Raw genomic sequence first — 20,050 nt, forward strand, 5'->3', positions numbered from 1 at the left:
AAGGAAGGAAGGAAGGAAGGAAGGAAGGAAGGAAGGAAGGAAGGAAGGAAGATTGTGTTGAACATTTGCTTAGTGTGCTCAAGGATCTGTGCTCAATCCCCAGTTTAATGAACAAAAATCTATAATTACTCTTTTTTTTTTATTTTTGAGGCAGGCTGTCACTAAGTTGCCCAGGGTGTCTTTGAACTCAGTCTTCAGTCTAGGAAGGCATTAGATTTGTGATCCTTTTGAGTTGCTGGAATTATGATCCTGTTTTAAATAGTCATTTAGAAGGGCAGTAACCCTCAAGTGCAAGCATATGAGACTGCCTCAAATGTACCTCACTGGTGGCTACTCTAGTACCTGTGATTGTCCAGGAGACAGTCTCTTCTACAACCTTCCCTACCTCAATAGATAGATCCCATTAGCTACTGCTGAGATCATTGCCTACAAGAAGGGGGTATAAGATAAACTCAAGAGTTGGTGAGAATTGTAGAGAGAAATAATGAATACTGTTAAAGAGATATGTCTGGGGTGGGGAGTCGAAAGAAGGTGGAAGACAGATCTTGGAAGACTTCGCCAAGGTGTATCCTAGCACTTAAAGGACACATAACCCCAGAGATGCTGTAGTCCTGTTTTCTCAACCAAACTGAGAACATGTGGTTTAATGCGATAATTTTTGTTAAAAATTATTTGTAAATGTATTTGAAAAAGTTCATTACGGTGGTTAGATATAAATCACATCACCTTTTATGAAAAGAAAACAATTAAATGAACCTAATCCTGTGACTAGCCTAGACAGTTGGAAAGCATGGCGACTTAATTCCCTGTACCAATTTCTGTTTCTTCTGTAAGACACATTTCACATTGCCAGTAGAGAATCTGATACCTTTGTGTTATTTGGACAGAAAGTAGAATGACTATCCCCCATTGATTTGAATAGCACTGCATTTAACAAAATTCAAAATGGATGACTGGCAGGGATGGTTTGGGAATTCTTTCTTCTCCATATGCCTCTCACAAGGTGAGAGTGTAGAAAGGAAGGAAAACTAAATCAAACAATAAACAAAATACACTGTCCAAAAGATGCATGTAGTACATGGAATGTTGGAATCCAGAGCTGGGTTTTAATTCAATACTTTCTATTTACATAACCTTGGGGAAATCGTGTTACTTCTCCATGTTTCTGCCATTTAGTTTTTAAAATGGGAACACTAATGCTAGGTTTTGAACTTCCGTCTGAAAATAGTGGGATAGAATCTAAACATATTCCAGAAGGCACTAGGATATGAAAAATTACAAGGTTAAGTCATATAAAAGATTATTTTTTTCTGCCCAACTGTAAAAATAATGAATGGAAGCAGTAGTAGCTCTTAATATGAACGCACGTTGGCATGAGAGATTAGGTAGTATAGCAGTTGCTGGCCAAATTAGCAACTACATAAATCTTCATTGCCCAGTAGGGTGTGTGTGTGTGTGTGTGTGTGTGTGTGTGTGTTTGCTTGCTTGGTTTCAATGGAAGAGATTTGGATAATGAATCCTAACCATCTTCTCATTTTCCCGTGGGCTGGCTCTGTGGATTGTAGCTCAACACTGTGATAGCTTCAGTTGCCACCAAGGGCTTTCTTCCTAGTATGGACTTTGGGTATGAGCTAGAGTGGTGCTGAAAGGTTCTGCTGCCAAGGGCACACACTGGAGAACGCTGCCCTCTGCCTTGCAGATCGATGACAAGCAACTTCGGGGCTATTTATCTGAGCTTCGTCCTGTGACCATTGTGTTTGTGAACTTGATGTTTAAAGAGCAAGACAAAGTAGAAGTCATAGGATCAGCCATCCAAGCTGCCTGTGTGCACATCACGTCTGTCTTGAAGGTTTTCCGAGGCCAGATCAATAAGGTCTTCATGTTTGATAAGGTAAGTACTAACTACAGAATGGGAAACCTCCAGTAGTGCAAGGTTACCACTTGAGTCCCAGGACATTGGTGAGGTACAGGGAACAGACATGGGATAGTTAATGTCTTTATAACAGCTTATAGATGCCCAATATGCCAGGTGTCCCTCCCAACATTTACCTACATTAATTTAAGCCTTGTGGTTACTCTTTGTTATTGTTGATGTTTCTTGAGACAGAATCTCACCATGCAATTCTGACTGTTATGGAACGAACTCTGTAGACCAGACTGGCCTTGAATCAGAGCCCAGCCTGCCTCTGCCCCCTGAGGGCTGGGACTAAAAGTGTGGGACATGATGCCTGGCTATGATTCCACTTTTTAAATCATATTTTATTTTATATGTGTATGTGTGTATGGGCACATGTGTGCCAAGGCATGCATGTAGAGGTCAAAGGGCACTTTTCAGTAGTCACATCTTTTCTTCCACCATGTGAGTCTGCCTTTATTTACTGAGCTTTTTAAAAAATTAATTAATTTTTATTTTATGTATATGAGTACATATACATGTCTGTGTTTGTGCATCTCATGCATTCTTGGTGCTCAAAGAGGTTAGAAGAGGAGCCCTTGGAACTGGAGTTGTAGAAAAGTAAGAATTTCTATATGGGTGTTGAGAACTAAACCTAGGTTCTCTGTAGAGGGTGAGTCATCGCTCTAGACAAACACACACACACACACACATACTCACTCTCACAGACACACACAGACTCACGGACTCACAGACTCACAGACTCATGAACGCACCCAGGAACACACCCTATGACTTTTTTTTTTTTAAAGACAGAGTCTCCCTGTGTTTCAGGCTGTCCTGGAACTTTTCATGTAGGCCAGGCTTTTCTGGAACTCGCAGAGACCCACTGCCTCCTCTTCCTACTAGTGAAACTAAAGGTGAGCATTCCCTAAGCCATCTTGACAGGTTCTATTCCCAACCTGGTATCATATCTACCGCTCTGTTGTGCCTCTTAGACTTAAATGTCTCACTTCAGAGTCCAAGGCCTTGTGTCCCTGAAAGGAGCAGACATGAGTGCACACACAAGCACTCTGCAGGAGCTATCTCTGGAGGAAAGAGAAGTCCTTTACAAAGACAGAGCTGCAGTACCGATGGCACCCTAAAAGTTAGCACGTTTACCAAGCATTAGTCAGATGCAGCAGACACCAGGATGAACTCTGATTCTGAAAGAGAAACTTGCCATGGCACTTCTTGGTTAGGCCATCTGGCTGGTGCATATTGAACGTGTGTTTGCTGACTCTCACAGGGCTGCTCCTTCCTATGTGTCTTCGGTTTCCCTGGGGAAAAGGCCCCCGATGAGATCACTCACGCCTTGGAAAGTGCCGTGGATATATTCGACTTCTGCTCTCAGGTCCACAAAATCCGGTGGGTGTCAATCCTGATCTTATCCAGTAGTTCCTGGGCTGTCTTAAAGGAATGGAGAAGATGGGGGGTGCGGGGGGTGAGGGGACAAGAAGCTGGGATGAAGAGAAATAGTGAATAGCTTGGTTTGGTGCTTCAAGCATTCTTTCCTTTAATATCTCTCAAGTGTATATAACTGTCCTAGACTAAGCATGAAAAGAGTTATTTGAAACAGCCTTCCCTCTCCCTCCTACCCTACTTCCCCAGCCTTGCCACATTTTCTATGCTCCTCATCTTTTTTGTATAAGTACTCATTGTTAATTTCTTTCTATGCATGACATCAGAACTGTCTCCATCGGCGTGGCCAGTGGGATTGTCTTCTGTGGGATCGTTGGACACACTGTGAGACATGAGTACACAGGTGTGTAGAGCTGACCTAGTTTCACTCGACTTTCAACAGAGCTTTGTGGGAAGGTTTGTTTTTTTTTTTTTTTAAAGAGGTGAGATATGGAGATATGGGCTCTGTCCTCAGAGAGTTTATATAGTCTTTCCAAATGGAACAATACCATGTTGCTTTGGCCACTGACAGTGCCATGCTGGCAGTGTGTGTGATAGTGCTATGCCTGCAGTGTGTGTTTCTGGTGCCACAGATGAATATAGGAAATATGAAGTTACTTTCCCAGCACCCACATGGTGGGTCACAACCATATGTAACTCCAATCCCAGTTGATCTGAATGCCGTCTTCTGACCTCTAAGGATGCCATATATGCATGCAAACAACTCATACATATAAAATAATAAAGTAGATAAATAAATAAATAAATAAATAAAGCAAGCAAATTTTTGTTTGTTTTTGTTGTCTTAGAGACAGGGTTTTTCTGTGTAGCCCTGGATGTCCTGGAACTCCCTCTATAGACCAGGGTGGCTTCAAACTCAAGAGATCTACCAGCCTCTGCCTCTCAAAAAACTTTTTTTCAAGTATAAAATCATTGGAGATATTTTCAGAATCCTTTGCCTACTGGCCCCAGAATCCCCAACGACCAGGTCTGGTCACTCACTGAGATGATGTAATCATAAAAGAGTGGTTGTGAAGCAAGACAAGGCTCTCTTCAATGTAGCCACAGCAAAAGGAACAGGGGAGCCACCATTTCACCCCTCTTCAAGGTGTTGATGGTAGATACAGAAGTATACAGTACAGAGGAGAAATGAAAGGAAGGGGGCAAGAAATACATGAAGACAGGCAGAACTGCCCAAACTGCGCTGTGTACATTGGTCTCTTGGGAAACGGTTACTTTTAAATCCCTATACTGAAATGATTGCCTGCAGGGCTTGGTGTCCATGACATCTGAGAACAATTGAGGAGGAGAAATGACTCAAAGAGAAAGTTATGTTATGACAGGGACTGATGGGTTAGACTTTTTGTCCCCATTACAAAATACCCTAGAAAACGGCCTGAGGGAGACATTAGGGTTTGCAGGTCAAATGTCCCCCATAGGCTCATGTGCTTGAAGACTTGGTTTTCTGATGGTGATGATGATTTGGGAGGCTGTGGGATCTTTGAGACTATGGCCTACCCACAGAAATGGACCACTGGGAGCTCAAGGCCAGCAATAGAGCGATGCCATGTCTCAAAACAAAACAAAAGCATAGCTAGATATACAGTGGTGCCTTTAATCCCAGCACTCCAGAGGCAAGTGGATCTCTGTGAGTTTGAGGCCAGACTGGTCTACAGAGTGAGTTCCAGGACAATCTGGGTTGTCACACAGAGAAACTCTGTCTCAAAAAACCTCCTCAAATAAAACACACACACACACACACACACACGCACACGCACACGCACACGCACACGCATTGAATTACCAAATGAAGTTTTTGTTCACAAGACATTTTGAGGGTCAGTTCTCTTAGACCAGCACACTGCTTGTCCACTTCATCACAGAAGATCAGCTGCATCTTGTCCACGAGTCCTCAGGCCTGAGGCCATCCCCCTTACAAACACCTCTCTACACTTAAGGCCTTTATATCCCAGCATGGACCATCCTCTCAATCTCCTAGGTAAGACAGAAACCTCACTACTGGCCAAGTTAACTGTTGGTTGTTTGAAATAATCCCTGGCCAACTGAAGGCTAAACTCATGTGCCATTCATGACAGGCAAAATAAATAAAGGGAAAAACCCATTTGGGTGAATCTCCCCGATTTCCATGGAGTTTAACAGCTTTTGTTTTTGTTTTTGTTTTACTCTTCTTGGACTTTCCCCTGCCTATTGTAGTCATTGGTCAGAAGGTCAATATTGCTGCCAGGATGATGATGTATTACCCAGGCATCGTGACCTGCGACTCTGTCACATATGATGGCAGCAACCTACCAGCCTACTTTTTTAAAGAGCTTCCAAAGAAAGTTATGAAAGGAGTTGCAGATCCTGGACCAGTGTACCAGTGTTTGGGCCTCAATGAGAAAGTGTGAGTGTGGGTAGTGACTGTTATATTTATTTTTAGTAAAGGGTGATTTTGATAGCAAACAATGGATGCCCTATTTGAAATTCAAAACCATTTCATGAAGCTGAAATCTGTATCTTCCCAGACCTGGGTTCTTCCGGGTCCAGATTTGAAACATCCCTCATCTTTCTCCATCCTACTAATAGTATAGCAAAATGAAAGCTCATTCTTTGCATAGGCTTGAGTGTCTAAGGGCATTTCTTCAGCAGCTGTGCAAACAGATCAGAGAGTCCCCTAATTTCTGTACAGACAGACAGACAGACAGACAGATCTGCTCACCATTCAGTACTCACTGATTATGTTAACTGTAGGCCCAGCATCGAGAGAGTTAAAAGAGGATACTGTTTCTGGGTCTTTGCTAAAGCCCAACTTAGATGTGTGGATATCCCTTTGGGTTTAAAATTGTTCAGGCAGGTGGTAGTGGCACACACCTTTAATCCCAGCACTCAGGAGGAGAGGCAGGTGGATTTCTGAGTTCTAAGTCAGCCTGGTCTACAGAGAGAGTTTCAGGCCTACCAGGGCTACATAGAGAAATCCTGTTTTGAAACATCCCTCAGAAAGAAAGAAAGAAAGAAAGAAAGAAAGAAAGAAAGAAAGAAAGAAAGAGAGAGAGAGAGAAAGAAAGAAAGAGGGAGGGAGAAGGAGGGAAGGAGGGAAGGAAAGAGAGAGAGGGAGGGAGGAAGGAAAGAAGGAAGGAAGGAAGAAAGGGACCAATAGCTTCTAATCACTTCATGTTAACATTCAAATTCCTTGCATTAATATGCAAGGATGAGCTTTTCCAAGTTCATCTCTCCATGTACACCCTCTAATGGCTTATCATCTTACTACCCTGCCCAAGCCATCTCTAAAATAGAGCTCAGGAATCTTCCTCTCAGTGAGGGTGTCTCTGGTACTCCCATCCCCCACCAGACATGAGAGCCCTTTCTACCACTGTGTAACTACAGCACACGCTCCCAGTAGACCATCTTCTCCAAGGCTCTTTAGCTATTGGTTCTAGAGATGGATCCCAGGGCCTCATTCATGCTAAGCATATGCTCTACCTCCAGAATATAGCCCCAGTTCTAATATCACAGCCTTGCTACACTTCTCTCTCACTACACTGTGAGCACAGGGAGGCTGCGTACTGACTTTATTCACTCTTATATCCCCAGTGTTGTGCACACAGTAGGTCTCCAACATGGCGAATTAATGACTGGTGCACAAATGAACAACATGGAAATAGACAACTGTTACTCCAGGAACAAACTAGACCCTAGGTCTTAAAGAGTCTGTCGCCAAAGGCTAGAGTTGATTCAAACATTTCTTTCTCTTCACATCATGTTCTTGGGGCTCAGCATCCTGCTTAGCACACACAGCTCATCCTTAAGCAGTGACTGACTAAGTGAAAGGATAGTAATAATGTTTTGGTGAGCGCTTATTAAATACGCATTCTACCTTAAGATACATTATTTGTTCTTATGATTGACTGCAGGAAGCAGAAACATTTTACTATCTCCATTTTATAAACTGAAATGCTATTAAATGACTCACCAAGGGTCTCTCTAGTAAAGCCAGGGAGCCGAGATTCAAACTACCACAGTGACACACCCTCCCAGGCAACCACAAACCTCAGAAGCACCAGATAACAAACATCAACAAACATTTTTTTTTTTGGTAGTAATGGATCAAACCACTCACCTTGTCCATGCTAGGCCTTTAGCTATACCCCAACACAATTGACAGGGTTTGTTTTGAGTTTTTTCCCCTGTAAGAAAATAGGGGACACGATAGTGTTCACCTGGGCTGATCTCACGCTTATTCATGTGCCTGGGGTACAGCAGGCTATTTATTGGCTGATCCACGGTGGCATTGGCTGAGACAGTGGGATCAACCGGACTTCAGAGCTAGATCAGTTTGGTTCTGCATGTCTCGTCTTCCACCAGGCGTGTTGTCACAGTGATATGTGAAGAACAAGACACAACTGGCTCACGCACAAACATTTCTCAAGCCTCTTTCTCCTGTCTGCTGACTCTGATCAGCCAGAGCATTCATAAGGTGAAAGCCACAGCAGGAAGCAGTGCCCAGCTAGATGACAAGAGGTGTAGGTCCAGGTAGGGTAAAGAAATCGGTCACCACATACAGTCACCTCACAAGCTCCAAAGCCTGAAGTCTTTGTGATTTTTCTGTGCCGTCCCTCCAGATGGAGAAAAAGGCATTAGAGACACATGCAGCTATGAATAGGGCTTGGTTTCTGCCTTCAGGCTTTTATATCTGAAGATTAGCTGTATGTAGCACAGGAGAGTTTTGATAGGCGCCACCAGAGAGTATGACAGAGTAGCAAGGCAGAACACAGAAGAGAATAATCCAAGGTGAAATCACGATGAAAGGCACACACACCTCTGCCTGTATTTAGACACTGCCTCCACTAACTACAAGTTGTAGGGCAAGTTCCTGCACTCAGTTTACTCATTTGTCAAATGGACGTTAGGTGATACTTTTTTCTCCCTGTTTTTTTTTTTTTAAAGTTGGTTGGTTGAGTTGTGTGGGATGTTTTCGGTAGTACTTGGGATTGAACCTGAGGTGTCACGTGTGCTGGGCAAATGTTCTTCCACTGGGCTACAGCGCTAACACAGAAGTCATACTTCTTAATAATATTTTTTTTTGTCAGAGTTAAAGATACTGGTTAAGAAAAAACAGACAAGCAGTGAATCACTTAGAACTATGCAAGACACATAGCAAGCGCTCAGCAAAACAGAAGGTGACATTAAGCAGTCCATAGCACCTCCAGATGTGAGACACTGCAGCACATCCAAGATGGTTGGGGTCCACCCCCCGCCCTCCAAAGGGTTCTTGTCTACCAATGCAGAAACAAAAGTCATTTGCTGAATAGTGTGCCAGGTACTACAATAAGAGCTAGCGCAGTTGTTCGGCCTCTGCTACAAGTAGATCCGATCTTTTCTCCTCTTGGTATCTGCAATCCGGAAATAGAGGCTTGATAGAGATTTTTTTTTAAAAAAAAAGGCTTAAGAAGTCACTTTTGCCCTCAGAGTTTCTGTTTTGAGTCTAACATCTTGTCTCTCTTTCTCTCTTTAGCATGTTTGGTATGGCATATCTCATCTGCAACAGATATGAGGGCTACCCTTTGCTGGGTAGGTAGTGAGCCTTGATTTGAAACTTTCTCTGTTTTTGTTTTTGGCTTTTTTTTTTTTTAAGGGCGGGGAGCAACTAGAGACTAATTCAGGGCCTTGTGCATATTACACAAGCTCTTGGTTCTTAGAACTTTATTGAACTTTAGCAAGACATAGAGAAAAGGGCAGCAATGAGAAACTGAATTATGACAAAATGAAAGTATAAACTTATCACTCGGGTCAAGGGTCAGAAAAATGGCACAGTGGCTACCATGCAAGCTTGAGGGCCTGAGTTCAAATCCCTAGAACCTACATACAAAGCTGGGCTTGGCTGCACACTTCTGTAACCCTAGCACTGGTGGGGTGGAAACAGGTGGATCCTAGGTGCTCGATGGCTGGGGAGTCTAGCCAGTGGCTGAGCCTGGGTTCATTAAGAGATTCTATCTCAGAGATAATGTCAGAGATATCTACGGTCAACCTCTGGTCTCCATACCCTTGAGCACATGTGCACCCACATCTGTATACCTGTACACACAGGTGCACATATATACTCAGACAGAAGAGAGAGGAAAATAACCATGTGATAGAAATCACCACACATGTCTTCCGGCTTCCTCCCTCTTCCCCCTGTCCCAGGGCTTCTAACATTCTTGATTATTTATTCTTAGGATGGCATGCAGACTTAGTTCCAGCACTCAAGAGGCAGAGACAGGTAGATGTCTGTGAGTTTGTGGTCAGCCTGGTCTACCTAAGAATTCCAGGGGCTACATAGTGAGACCTTGTCTTAAAAAACAGACAAACAAGTAACTTAAACCCAGCGTGATGACTTTCGAGCTATTCAGGAGGCAGAGGTAGGAGGATCTCTGGAGCCCAGGAGTTTAGGGCCACCCTGGGTAACATACAAATGCCTCGCCTTTTAGACCTACACAGAAAAGCATCATTTATGCTCCTGGAGCTGTGCCGTGTGTATACACTGTAATAGAGTCCGAGCAAAAGGAGGGAGTAGAGGGTCAGAATGTTCAAGAGATGCAGAGACATGAGGACATGGCCAGGGCCAGGGCTTCTGTTGTGGGAAAGGGAAGGAAAAAGGACCAGAGCTGAGACGGGTAGAAGAGGGGAGGCACTGCGTACGCGCTCCCCACCCAAAGGAAACACCGCTATGCCTGGCTCCCCTCCTTTCTGACCCCCTAAGATCCCATCTTTCCTTCTGAATCTAGCCCTTCTGCCTCCTTTTTTGGCTCACCATGACTCTTCTCTACTTAATACTGGCAGTATTTAGTAGGATGCTTATGCTCTATCCACCCTGCTGCACTGAGGATACCCCCCTGCCTTCCCTGCCTCTCCCTGTCCCCAAACAGCACCTTTCCCTCCACTGGGACAGAATCATTAACTCTCCTCCCTACCCCTTTCAGGGAACAAAACAACAAAAAATAAAATATCAACTACTCAGGAAGAGGTTTTAGACAGGAGGGAAGGGGCTGAAGGGGAGAGTATAGGATGGTCAGGGAAAAAGGTTCACAAATCGCCAGGAAGAAAGCACTGATTAAAAATTGAGGGAGGTGTCTCCTGCCACCCGCACTCTCCAGTCACTGTCCAGGGGACTTCAGCACAACAGGATAAGATATTCGTAGGTCAGCTGGCAGGGAGGAGAGAGGAGTAGGAGAAACACTGAAACCGACCAAGTAACTTCCCTTCTAGAGCGTGCTGCGTCCTCCTTTCTGCCTGGAGGTTCCTTGATTGACAGAGAATAGTGAGCAGTTGAATTTCATTTACCTAGTTCTTCTGCATCATGTGTGATCCCAGAAGCACAAAAATGAACACACACAACACCGCCTCTGTACACCTTCTTTTATTCACTCGTGTGTTACGACATGTATCCCTGCTGTTGTCTGTCTATGAATCACTCTTGTTACAATCCTGCATGCCATTTTTACAAACGTACCAGTCGTTTTTCCTGGTATCTAAGATCTGGGTTATCTCCAGGTTCTTACAGGTGGTGTTGCCCGTAAACTTTCTTACACAAGTCTTTTCAATAAACATTTTATAATAGAAGAGAAATAGCCTGGTACAAGCACTGTACTCCCAGCTCTCAGGAGGCCCAGGCAAGAAGATTACCACAGTGTAGGACACCATCAAACCACCACCACCAAGACAATAAACAAAGAAGATAAAAAAGCATGCATATGTATTTTTGTCTAGTATACATGCAAAGGTACATATATGTACATATATGTATACATGAATGATGTTGTCAGAACAGAGGGTATAATTTTGGTAGATGATGCCGTCATCCTTCATCTTTGCCAACAGCCACTGTTGTTAGTCTTTATGGCTTGGACACGTGTGGAGTATGTACTGGTCCCTTATTGTCATTTCCACTTATTATTGGTCGGATGTGACTGAGGTCCTTTCGGGCTATTTAATCCATCTTTTCAATAAAATGATGATACAAATTTCTCTTTCTATTTTTTCATCTAAGCTAGAACTTTTTTCCTCTTTGAGACAGGGTCTGGCTTGTATTTTTATTGTGGTGGTGACTGCTGTTGGGATAAAATCCACATAACAATTCAAATCCAAGGTGGCTCTAAATTAGCTATCTGCCTGAGGACAACCTTGAACTCATGACCTTCTTGTCTCTACCTCTGGAGTACTGGTATTCAAAGCCTGTGCCATCACAGTAGGTTTCTCTTTAAGCAAGGAACCCTTCACAAATTGGTATGCCATCTGTGTTCAGGGTCCTTGCTAATTATCTCTGTATCAGTCCATTTTCAACTGTTTGCTAAAGCGTTTATTTAATGAACAGAATTCTTAACTACAGTGTAATTCAATTTATCCGTCTTTTTTGTTTTTGCTGTTGTTGTTTTAAACCCGTGTTTCTCTGTGTGCTATTTAAGAAATCTCTCCTCATCCATTTGTTTGGAAAAGTATTTCCTAGCTTTTCCAGAAATTCTGTTTCACCTTTTATGTTTAAGTGTATAAGGGCTTAGGGGTATGGTTCAGTGGGAGAGTGTGTGCTTAGCGTGCACAGTGCTTAGCTTGCACAAGGTTCAATCCTCTGTCACCCACAAAAACACTTTCACCTACAATCTATGTAGAAGATACAATTGGGATTTGGTAGCAGGGACCCTCTCAAAGCTAATTCACATTGGCAAGGTAAGTAAATCTAAAGAAGGCAACAGTGTATTTGGGGAAGAGACCCAACGTAGCCTGGTTATAGATTCTGAAGATGGATATTTGGAGTAGCCCTTGCTCTTCCCTTCTATTTAACATCCCTGGAAGATGTATTCAAAGTTAAATCCTAGCCACAGCGGTGTCAGGGGCCATTAAGAAGAGACCCTGTCCTTCCTTTGGAGCAGTGGTTCTTAAATGGTCTCAGTGGTCCTCAGGGTCTTTACCCCTTCAGCAAACCTCTATCTCCAGAAATATTTACATTATGATTCATAACAGTGGCAAAATTGCAGTTATGAAGTAACAATGAAGGTAATTAATATGGCTGGGGTGGGGTGGGGTGGGGTGGGTCACCATAACACGAGGTACCATATTAAAGGGCCACAGAGAGAGGAAAGAGGAGCAGCGCTGCTTTGGAGGAATGTTAGGCCGGAATCTTAGTGTCTGCAAAGCCTGAAGGAGGCCAGTTTCCTGAGCTGTACAACAAAGCACCCAGGCCAACAGAAACACAGGCTTACCGCAATTACACCCGGTAAGCCAGGACTCCCACACTCATAAATCTAGAGAGTAGGGAGAGTATCCATCTCCCCCTCCCCCAAAGCCTTGTTTCCCACCCCCAAGAAGTTCTTGCAGTGGTGACTCAAAGTAGACAAAGTCCTAGACTGTCACGTTAGAGTGCATGGGATGATTGGCAGACCTCCCTCAGTTTGATCCAGTTGATGATCCAGTCTCTATAGGCAGTATTCCACACACAGTGCTCGGTAAAAATCAGAGTCACACACTATTCCTTAAAGCTGTAGCCAAAGAGGAATTGTAGGAGATCAGCAGTGTGGGAAATGCTCTTCTTTGGTAAGAGTTCCTGTCCCCAAAAATTATGACAGAGGGCAACAAAATTATCAGGGAAAATATTAGGGTAAAAATATGCACACAAGAGTCATAGTAGGATTTTGTTTTCAAAGACAGAGTCTCATGTTGCCCAGGCTGGCCTTGAACTTGCTATGTAGCCAAGGCTCTTCTTGAGCTCATAAATCTCCTGTCACTTCCCCCCAAGTGCTGGAATTATAAGAACACATGAACATGTCCAGCTAGGACTTAGTTTGGATAGAAATTAGATGCATATATTTGAAGATAAGGTGACTTAAAACTCATTTTAGAATCCGGTGAAAGACAGTATGCATTCCATATAACCAGAGGAGAGAAGCTAGATTTTACTACACGGCCCTTTGACTCCTGTCTCCTAAGTGAGCCTTGGGTTCTAAGGAGACAGCTCACAACACTGAAGTTCAGATGTGTTTTTGCAAAGGGTACTTTTCCTTCAATAGAGTGTGCAGGGTGATTTCTGTTAAACCATATCCAGAACCTCACATTGCCAGGCAAGATACACACCTCCTTTTTCTAGGACACTTCTATCTGTAATCATCTCCTATTTCAGCAAAGACATTAGATGACACCTGAACATGCAGACACACTATGTACAGATGACAAAATGGGGCCTCTGGATTCGTCTGTCCAGCAAAGAAACTAGAAATGACCCCAGTGAGCCCACACTTCTGTTTACAGAAGTCACTGTGAAGCCCAGTACTTCCGGGTCCTTCTGGTTCACCGAGGGAGATTGCAGGCTGAGTATCAGATTTCAGCCTGGGCCTCCAACTGCATACATTTTAAGACACTGAAGGAAAAAAACAGATAGGGTTGTCAACCAGAACAGGGTTTTTTTTATATATTGTTCTTTTTCCTCCTACGTTTTCCATATTTTCTACAGTGAGCATGTGTTAGTTGTATAATCTAGTCTGCTAAAGAAAACAGAAAAATAACATCTATTTTAAGGTTAGAGATCCTTGGTTCAATTCTTAGTTGTATAATCTATGCAAATCTCAAGTTTTGTGCAGTATAATTAAGTGGAATTGTAATGAGCTTACAACACTTTCCCTTGAGAGCAGAGGTAGATTTCAGTGGTAAAGCATTTGGCTAGCATTCCAGAGGTTCTGGGTTCCATCCCTGGCCTGATGGGGCCAGAGTAAGGACAACAACAAAACTTTCCATCACAGCTTACAAAAACAAACTTTCAAAATCACCTTGCTAACGAAAGCTTTATAAAAAAAAAAGATTTGAAAACTTTTAAAAAATACATAGAGTTTTAAGAAACATCATGAATGAGTCAGGCATAGTGGCACATGCCTATAATCCTAGCACTTGAGGGGTACAGGGGTTCAACGTCATCGTTAGCTACACAGCAGCTTTGAGGCCAGTCAGCCTCAGCTACAAGAGACAAAGAACAAAACCACAAAGGGAAGATGCCCATGAGCAGTGTCATGGAAATTCCAACGACACCCTTAGAAGGGGTATCGCTGCATGCCTTATAAAATATATTTCTAAACTATTTTTTTGTTGATGGGTTTGTTCCTTAAAAACTATAAATGAACAACAGGACGCGTTAGGGAGATCGACTATTTCATGTCTACTATGAAGGACTTTTTGATGACGAACTGCAGCCGAGTACTAATGTATGAAGGATTACCAGGCTATGGAAAAAGCCAGGTACTTATGGAGATCGAGTATCTGGCCTCTCAGCATAAGAACCATAGGTAAGCATCTTGAAATCATGTTTCTTGTGATCTCAGAAAATACTGGCACCTTTGAAAGAGTTGTGTTTATTTATGTCTTCTCTGTTAAGTAACTTGCCTTATACGAACTAGCCAAGTACAGTTGGGGAACCAGAGCCTTGTAGCCGAAGAGGCATTTAATGATGAAGCAGTTCAAACTACGAGAAAGAGAAATGGCACGGATTTCTGCCAATCCCAATTTAATCTGAGGGCAAGCTTGGAGAGTTTAAAGCTTCCTGCTTAACCTCGATGTATAGTTAGGTTAAAACAGCCAGCAGAGCTGTGGAAAGCAAGGTTGGAGTCTGTCTGGGGACCAGACCCTCAAGTTTATTGTGGGGATTGGTAATTATGTTAATTAGGGAATTGCTGATTGTGTTAATTAGGGGATTGCCATTTTAAAGCCCTTTAGTTTGGAGAGTGAGGCTAAGGAATGCTGGCCACTAGATTTTCAATCCAGAAGGCAGAGCTAGTGTACTTACCTCACACTATTTATCTGTCTTCATACAAGAAATGCCACACATGGGATGAGCTGCCTGCCACTCTGAGAGGCTTGACTGTACAGAAATGATGACCAAGATCACGACAACATTGTCTCGTGTCTTTCCCACCTAACCTAAAGGGTACATAAGGTGGAAAGACCTGCCATCTTATTTGAGTCATGCTATTCCTTATTAAATTCCCACTGTTCCAAGAACTGCTAAAAGCTGTATTACTAGGCTAGTGTAACAAAGTACCACAAACTGGGTGAGTTAACCAACAGAAAGGCTAAGAGTCTGATCCAGGTGTCACCAGAATTGATACCCTCACAGGACTAAGAAAATGAAGTCCTTTTCTTCACCCCTACCTTCTAGTACCAGTGCTTGCTGCTCCTTGGCCTAAATTTCCACCTTCATCTTCACACAGCATCTCCCAGTATTTTCTATGTACACATATTTACTTATTTCTTTACATATAGGCATGGAGCCCAGGCTAGCCTTGAATTCCTCTTTCTTTCACATCCTGAACACTGAGATTCCAAGCATGTATCACCACACTTGGCTCAAATGATAGCTTCATTTTGCCTGATTCTCTGTGACTACACTATTCCCAAACAAGGTTGCTTTCTGTGGTAGTCAGAACTAACCCATGAGTTTTGGAGAACCACTGGCCAATGCCCCAAGTATGAGGGCCTTATGATCCCAACTTTCAAGGAGCTGAGAAGAGAAGGATGTAACCAGGAGAAGGAATATGGTGGGGGCAGTGGTAGAGACAGGCAGTAGAATGACAGAAACACAAAGAAGAGAAGGTACGTAGCCTGAATTCAGGGTATCAGGAAAGTCTTTCAAGAGGTCAAAGCTAAGATTCAACTTACAAAAGAGGGACTTCGATCAGTGATATCAATCCCTGGATGAGCAGAAAGCAAAGTCCTAGAGAGTAGACACAGCCCTGGCCGTAGAGGGAACTCCTGTTCACTTGGTGGTGGTAGAGGGTAGATGGCTAGACAAGGACCGGTTAGCTACGACAGGATGAGGCTTTGGTGACTCTGTGTGTCACACAAAATAGGCCATGGGAACACTGAAAAGCATTAAACAAGAAAATGCCGCAAGATTTGCCATTGTTGTTGTTTTTGCCCTTCTTACCCTTGTTGTTGTTGTTGTTCAGGTTTTTGTTTGCTTTGGGTAGTACTAGGGGGCAAACTCCAGGATTCACACATGCCAGGCAAAGGCTTTACCACTGAACCACATCTCTAAGCCCCCAGATCTGGACCTCACTAAATCACTGAGGTCTCTTAAAGAGGTTGCCTTCAGAGGATCATCTACAGCAGACACCGGACATAGCAGGCTGTTATGGCAAGACAGGTCTGAGTCTAAGGCTCTGGCTTGGGTGCAGGGCAAAGCTTGAAAGGAAAAGACAGCTAGATTAGTATAGAGAAATGATGGGGAGGGGTTGGATTACCAGAAGCAGGACTGAAGGACAGCTTTGAGACAGCTCAATAAATCTCTGTTCTTGCAGCTGAGTGTGAGAACTTAGGACCTTCTCCCAGCCTTTGTTAGCTCCAGGAACTGTACTTAAATGGTCTGCTGATTCTCTGTTGTCTCATGAACAGGACTGTTGCTATTGCACTGACTAAGATCAGCTTCCATCAGAATTTTTATACTATCCAGATACTCATGGCTAACGTACTAGGTCTGGATTCTTGTAAACATTACAAAGAACGACAGACCAATCTTCAAAATAGAGTCAAGACACTGTTGGATGATAAGTTCCACTGTCTTCTTAATGACATCTTCCATGTTCAGGTAACTAGTAGCTCATATTAGACTCTGGCAAAAACAGCTACAGGCCACACCCAGCAACTCCTGCCTGAAGCTCTGTGACTTAATGTGTCTTTAACCTTTGGCCCTAGCCAGGGTTACTATCATTGTGACGAAACGCCATGACCAAAAGCAAGCTGAGGAGGAAAGGGTTTATCTGGCTTACACTTCCACATCACCATTCATCCTCCAAGGAAGTCAGGACAGTCATAGAGCAGGAAGCTGGAGGCAGAGGCTACAGAGGAGTGCTGCTTACTGGCTTGCCCTTCATAGCTTGCTCAACTTGCTTTCTTATAAAACCCAGGACCACTGGCATGTCAATTTAGAAAATGTCCTCCAGGCTTGTCTGCAGCCTCACTTTACAGAAGCATTTTCTCATCTGGTGTTCTCTCTTCATATACATGTATATGTATATGTACGTATGTATATGTATATGTACTTAGTAAACTGGGGCTAGAAAGCCCATCTGTCAAAAGCATGTTCTGCCAGTGCAGAGGACCTGAGTTTGGTTTCTATAATCCACACTGGGCAACTGACGACCAACCACGGCCTGTTAGGCAGCTCCAGGGAATCCAATGCCCTCTTCTGGCCTCTGCGGGTACCTGCACTCCCGTGCACAAACTCACACATAAATATATAAAAGTACACATAGTTAAAAATAAATCATGAAACCCACTTAGTCAAGGGGTTAGAGAAATGGCTCAGTTGTTAAGAGCACTTGCTACTCACTCTTACAGAGGACCTGGGTTCAGTTCCCAGCACTCACATGGTGGCTCACAAACTCCAGTTCCAGAAGCTCTAATAGAATCTTCTGACCTCTGTGGGCAGCAGGCATGCACATGGTATGCATCCATGCATGCTGCCACATACCTCCTACACATAAGATAAAAATAAACAAATTTTGAGACTGGTTTTTAGTCATTTAAGATTTATTTCAAATGCTAAAGACATTCAGGCAAATGTAAATGATAATTCAATTCCTTACAACACAGAAACATAAGGTTTTGGTGTCTAGATAATGAACTAACCTAGGACACACTAAACAGCACATATTTTTGAAATTTACATGTATTTATTTAGTTGCAGGAGTTAAGGGTGGACTTAGGGCCTCACACATACTAAGCATCTGTTCTGCCACTGAGCCACTCTCACAGCCCCTTGTACCGTGTTCTTGTGAGATAATGGACGTATCTAAAAACACCATGCTCCAGAACATCTAAATGCCCACTCCATGATCTGTATATTTGTCACCTTTCCCTTACCCTTACACAAAGTTACCCGTTTCCAAACACAATGGCAAATGTAAAGACAGAGTGTGTCCACTTCCTTCCTAACTGTTACACTCCGTGGCTGGTGTGGAGGATTCAGGCTGGAAGTGGGGCATTGTGGGACTTAACACGTGAGCATCCCACGGCTCAGAACAGTTGCAGGGATTTGCTGGGAATCAGTCCCCGTGCTGTTTCCCTCTGCTCAATCCTCTCATCTCGCTCTCCTCACAGTTCCCTGTTTCCCGGGAGATGTCCAGGATGAGCAAGACAAGAAAGCAGAAGCAACTGGAAGCCCTGTTTATGAAGATCTTGGAGCAAGTAAGAGCACCTGCAGGTCAAGTCACTGAGGGAGGAAACTAGGCCACAGAGCCCCAGGGGCTCAGATTCTGTCACTTTGCAACAAAGTGTTTTGCAAGTATATAGAAGCCATACCCTAACGTGCATGCTTCTCCCATCCTTCCCCAACCTGAGTCGTTCAGAATTTAGGCATGGAGGAGTTGGGGAGATGACTCTGTTCTTAGGAGCTCTTTCTGCTCTTGCAGAGGACCTGAGTTCAGTTCCAAGCACCCACATAAATACCAGCTCCACAAGACCTGCTACTCATTAGAGCCTTTGTGGACATTTGCACTCATGTACACACACACACACACACACACACACACACACACTTAAAAATAAAATCTTGCCAGGCAATGCTGGTGCAGGCCTTTAATCCCAGTACTTGGGAGGCAGAGACAGTTGGAGCTCTGAGATCAAGACCAGCCTGGTCTATAGAGCGAGTTCCAGAACAGCAGGGCTACACAGAGAAACTCTGTCTCAAAAAAACAAAATAAATGATTGATAGATTGATAGATAGATAGATAGATAGATAGATAGATAGATAGATAGATGGAGAGAGAGAAAGAGAAAGAGAGAGAAGACAGAAAAAGAAATAAGTAAAATCTTAAGAAAATAAAATAATGTATACACACATATACACAAACATACATACATGTACACATAGATACATGTACACACACACATCCAGCACAGTGGCACACACTGCAGAGGATGAAGAGTCATTCTTCTAGAACTTGAGAAACTGAGGCAGGAAGCATGTGCATTTACAGTCTATTGCATGTCTCCAACACCTGGACCTGTCCATGACCCTAAGAGATACACACTAAATACTTAATGAGTGGGCGAATAACTCAGATCAGTTGTAGCCTGTACAAGGAAAAGGATACACAATCTATTTAAAGTGCAACCTGTACCAAAGTTCAAACCAAAATAACATAAGCCTCCAAGCAGGGTGAGAGCCAGCTCTGTCTCCGTCGGCAGCTATGTACATACTACCTAGCCCGGGATGTGTGGTAATTATATGTCGCAGAACACATACTATATACCCAGGATCATTTATCATTTGTCAGTAGATAAATGTTTTAGTTGACATGTCCATTACTTTTATGTTATGAACATTGTTTTTTTGCTTTTTTTTTGGGGGGGGGAGTGAGTTTATAGATACCTCCACGACTCTTATCTATCTCACAAATTTATATTCTCTCTCTTTTTTGTATTAAGAATCCAACCCAGGGATTTAGGCACACTAAAAATGCACTTTACCACTGAACTATACTCTATGGTTTTCTTTGTTTTGAAAAAAGGTCTCTTGTAGCTCAGGCTGACCCTAAGGTTATGCCATAGGGAAGGGTAGCCTTGAATTCCTGATCTTCTTGACTCCAATTCCCAAGTGCTGGGATCAAATGTGTGTGCCACCTCTGGCATTAATGTTTTATGTTTCCTTCCTTCTTTCCTTCTTTCCTTCTTTCCTTCTTTCCTTCTTTCCTTCTTTCCTTC

The 20,050-nt window shown here is 43.2% G+C and overlaps 1 protein-coding gene and 1 non-coding gene across 4 annotated transcripts in view; one reads left to right on the top strand and one right to left on the bottom strand.

The window, feature by feature from the left end:
* Adcy10 (adenylate cyclase 10) overlaps window positions 1-20,050 on the top strand; it is a 91,020-nt gene that overhangs the window by 29,474 nt on the left and 41,496 nt on the right. For all 3 annotated transcript variants that reach the window (XM_028759310.1, XM_028759318.1, XM_028759325.1), the window contains 8 exons: window positions 1,700-1,891; window positions 3,183-3,301; window positions 3,622-3,698; window positions 5,549-5,738; window positions 8,847-8,902; window positions 14,478-14,634; window positions 16,739-16,931; window positions 18,446-18,532. In XM_028759310.1, the coding sequence (XP_028615143.1) occupies window positions 1,700-1,891; window positions 3,183-3,301; window positions 3,622-3,698; window positions 5,549-5,738; window positions 8,847-8,902; window positions 14,478-14,634; window positions 16,739-16,931; window positions 18,446-18,532 (1,071 nt within the window). The remainder of the gene's footprint in view (window positions 1-1,699; window positions 1,892-3,182; window positions 3,302-3,621; window positions 3,699-5,548; window positions 5,739-8,846; window positions 8,903-14,477; window positions 14,635-16,738; window positions 16,932-18,445; window positions 18,533-20,050) is intronic.
* On the bottom strand, window positions 11,571-11,677 carry LOC114615811. Its single transcript, XR_003710523.1, has one exon. It is a non-coding gene; the product is annotated as a U6 spliceosomal RNA (small nuclear RNA).

This window comes from Grammomys surdaster, unplaced genomic scaffold (assembly GCF_004785775.1).
Source record: "Grammomys surdaster isolate TR1022 unplaced genomic scaffold, NIH_TR_1.0 130, whole genome shotgun sequence".
NCBI classification, from domain to species: Eukaryota; Metazoa; Chordata; class Mammalia; order Rodentia; family Muridae; genus Grammomys; species Grammomys surdaster.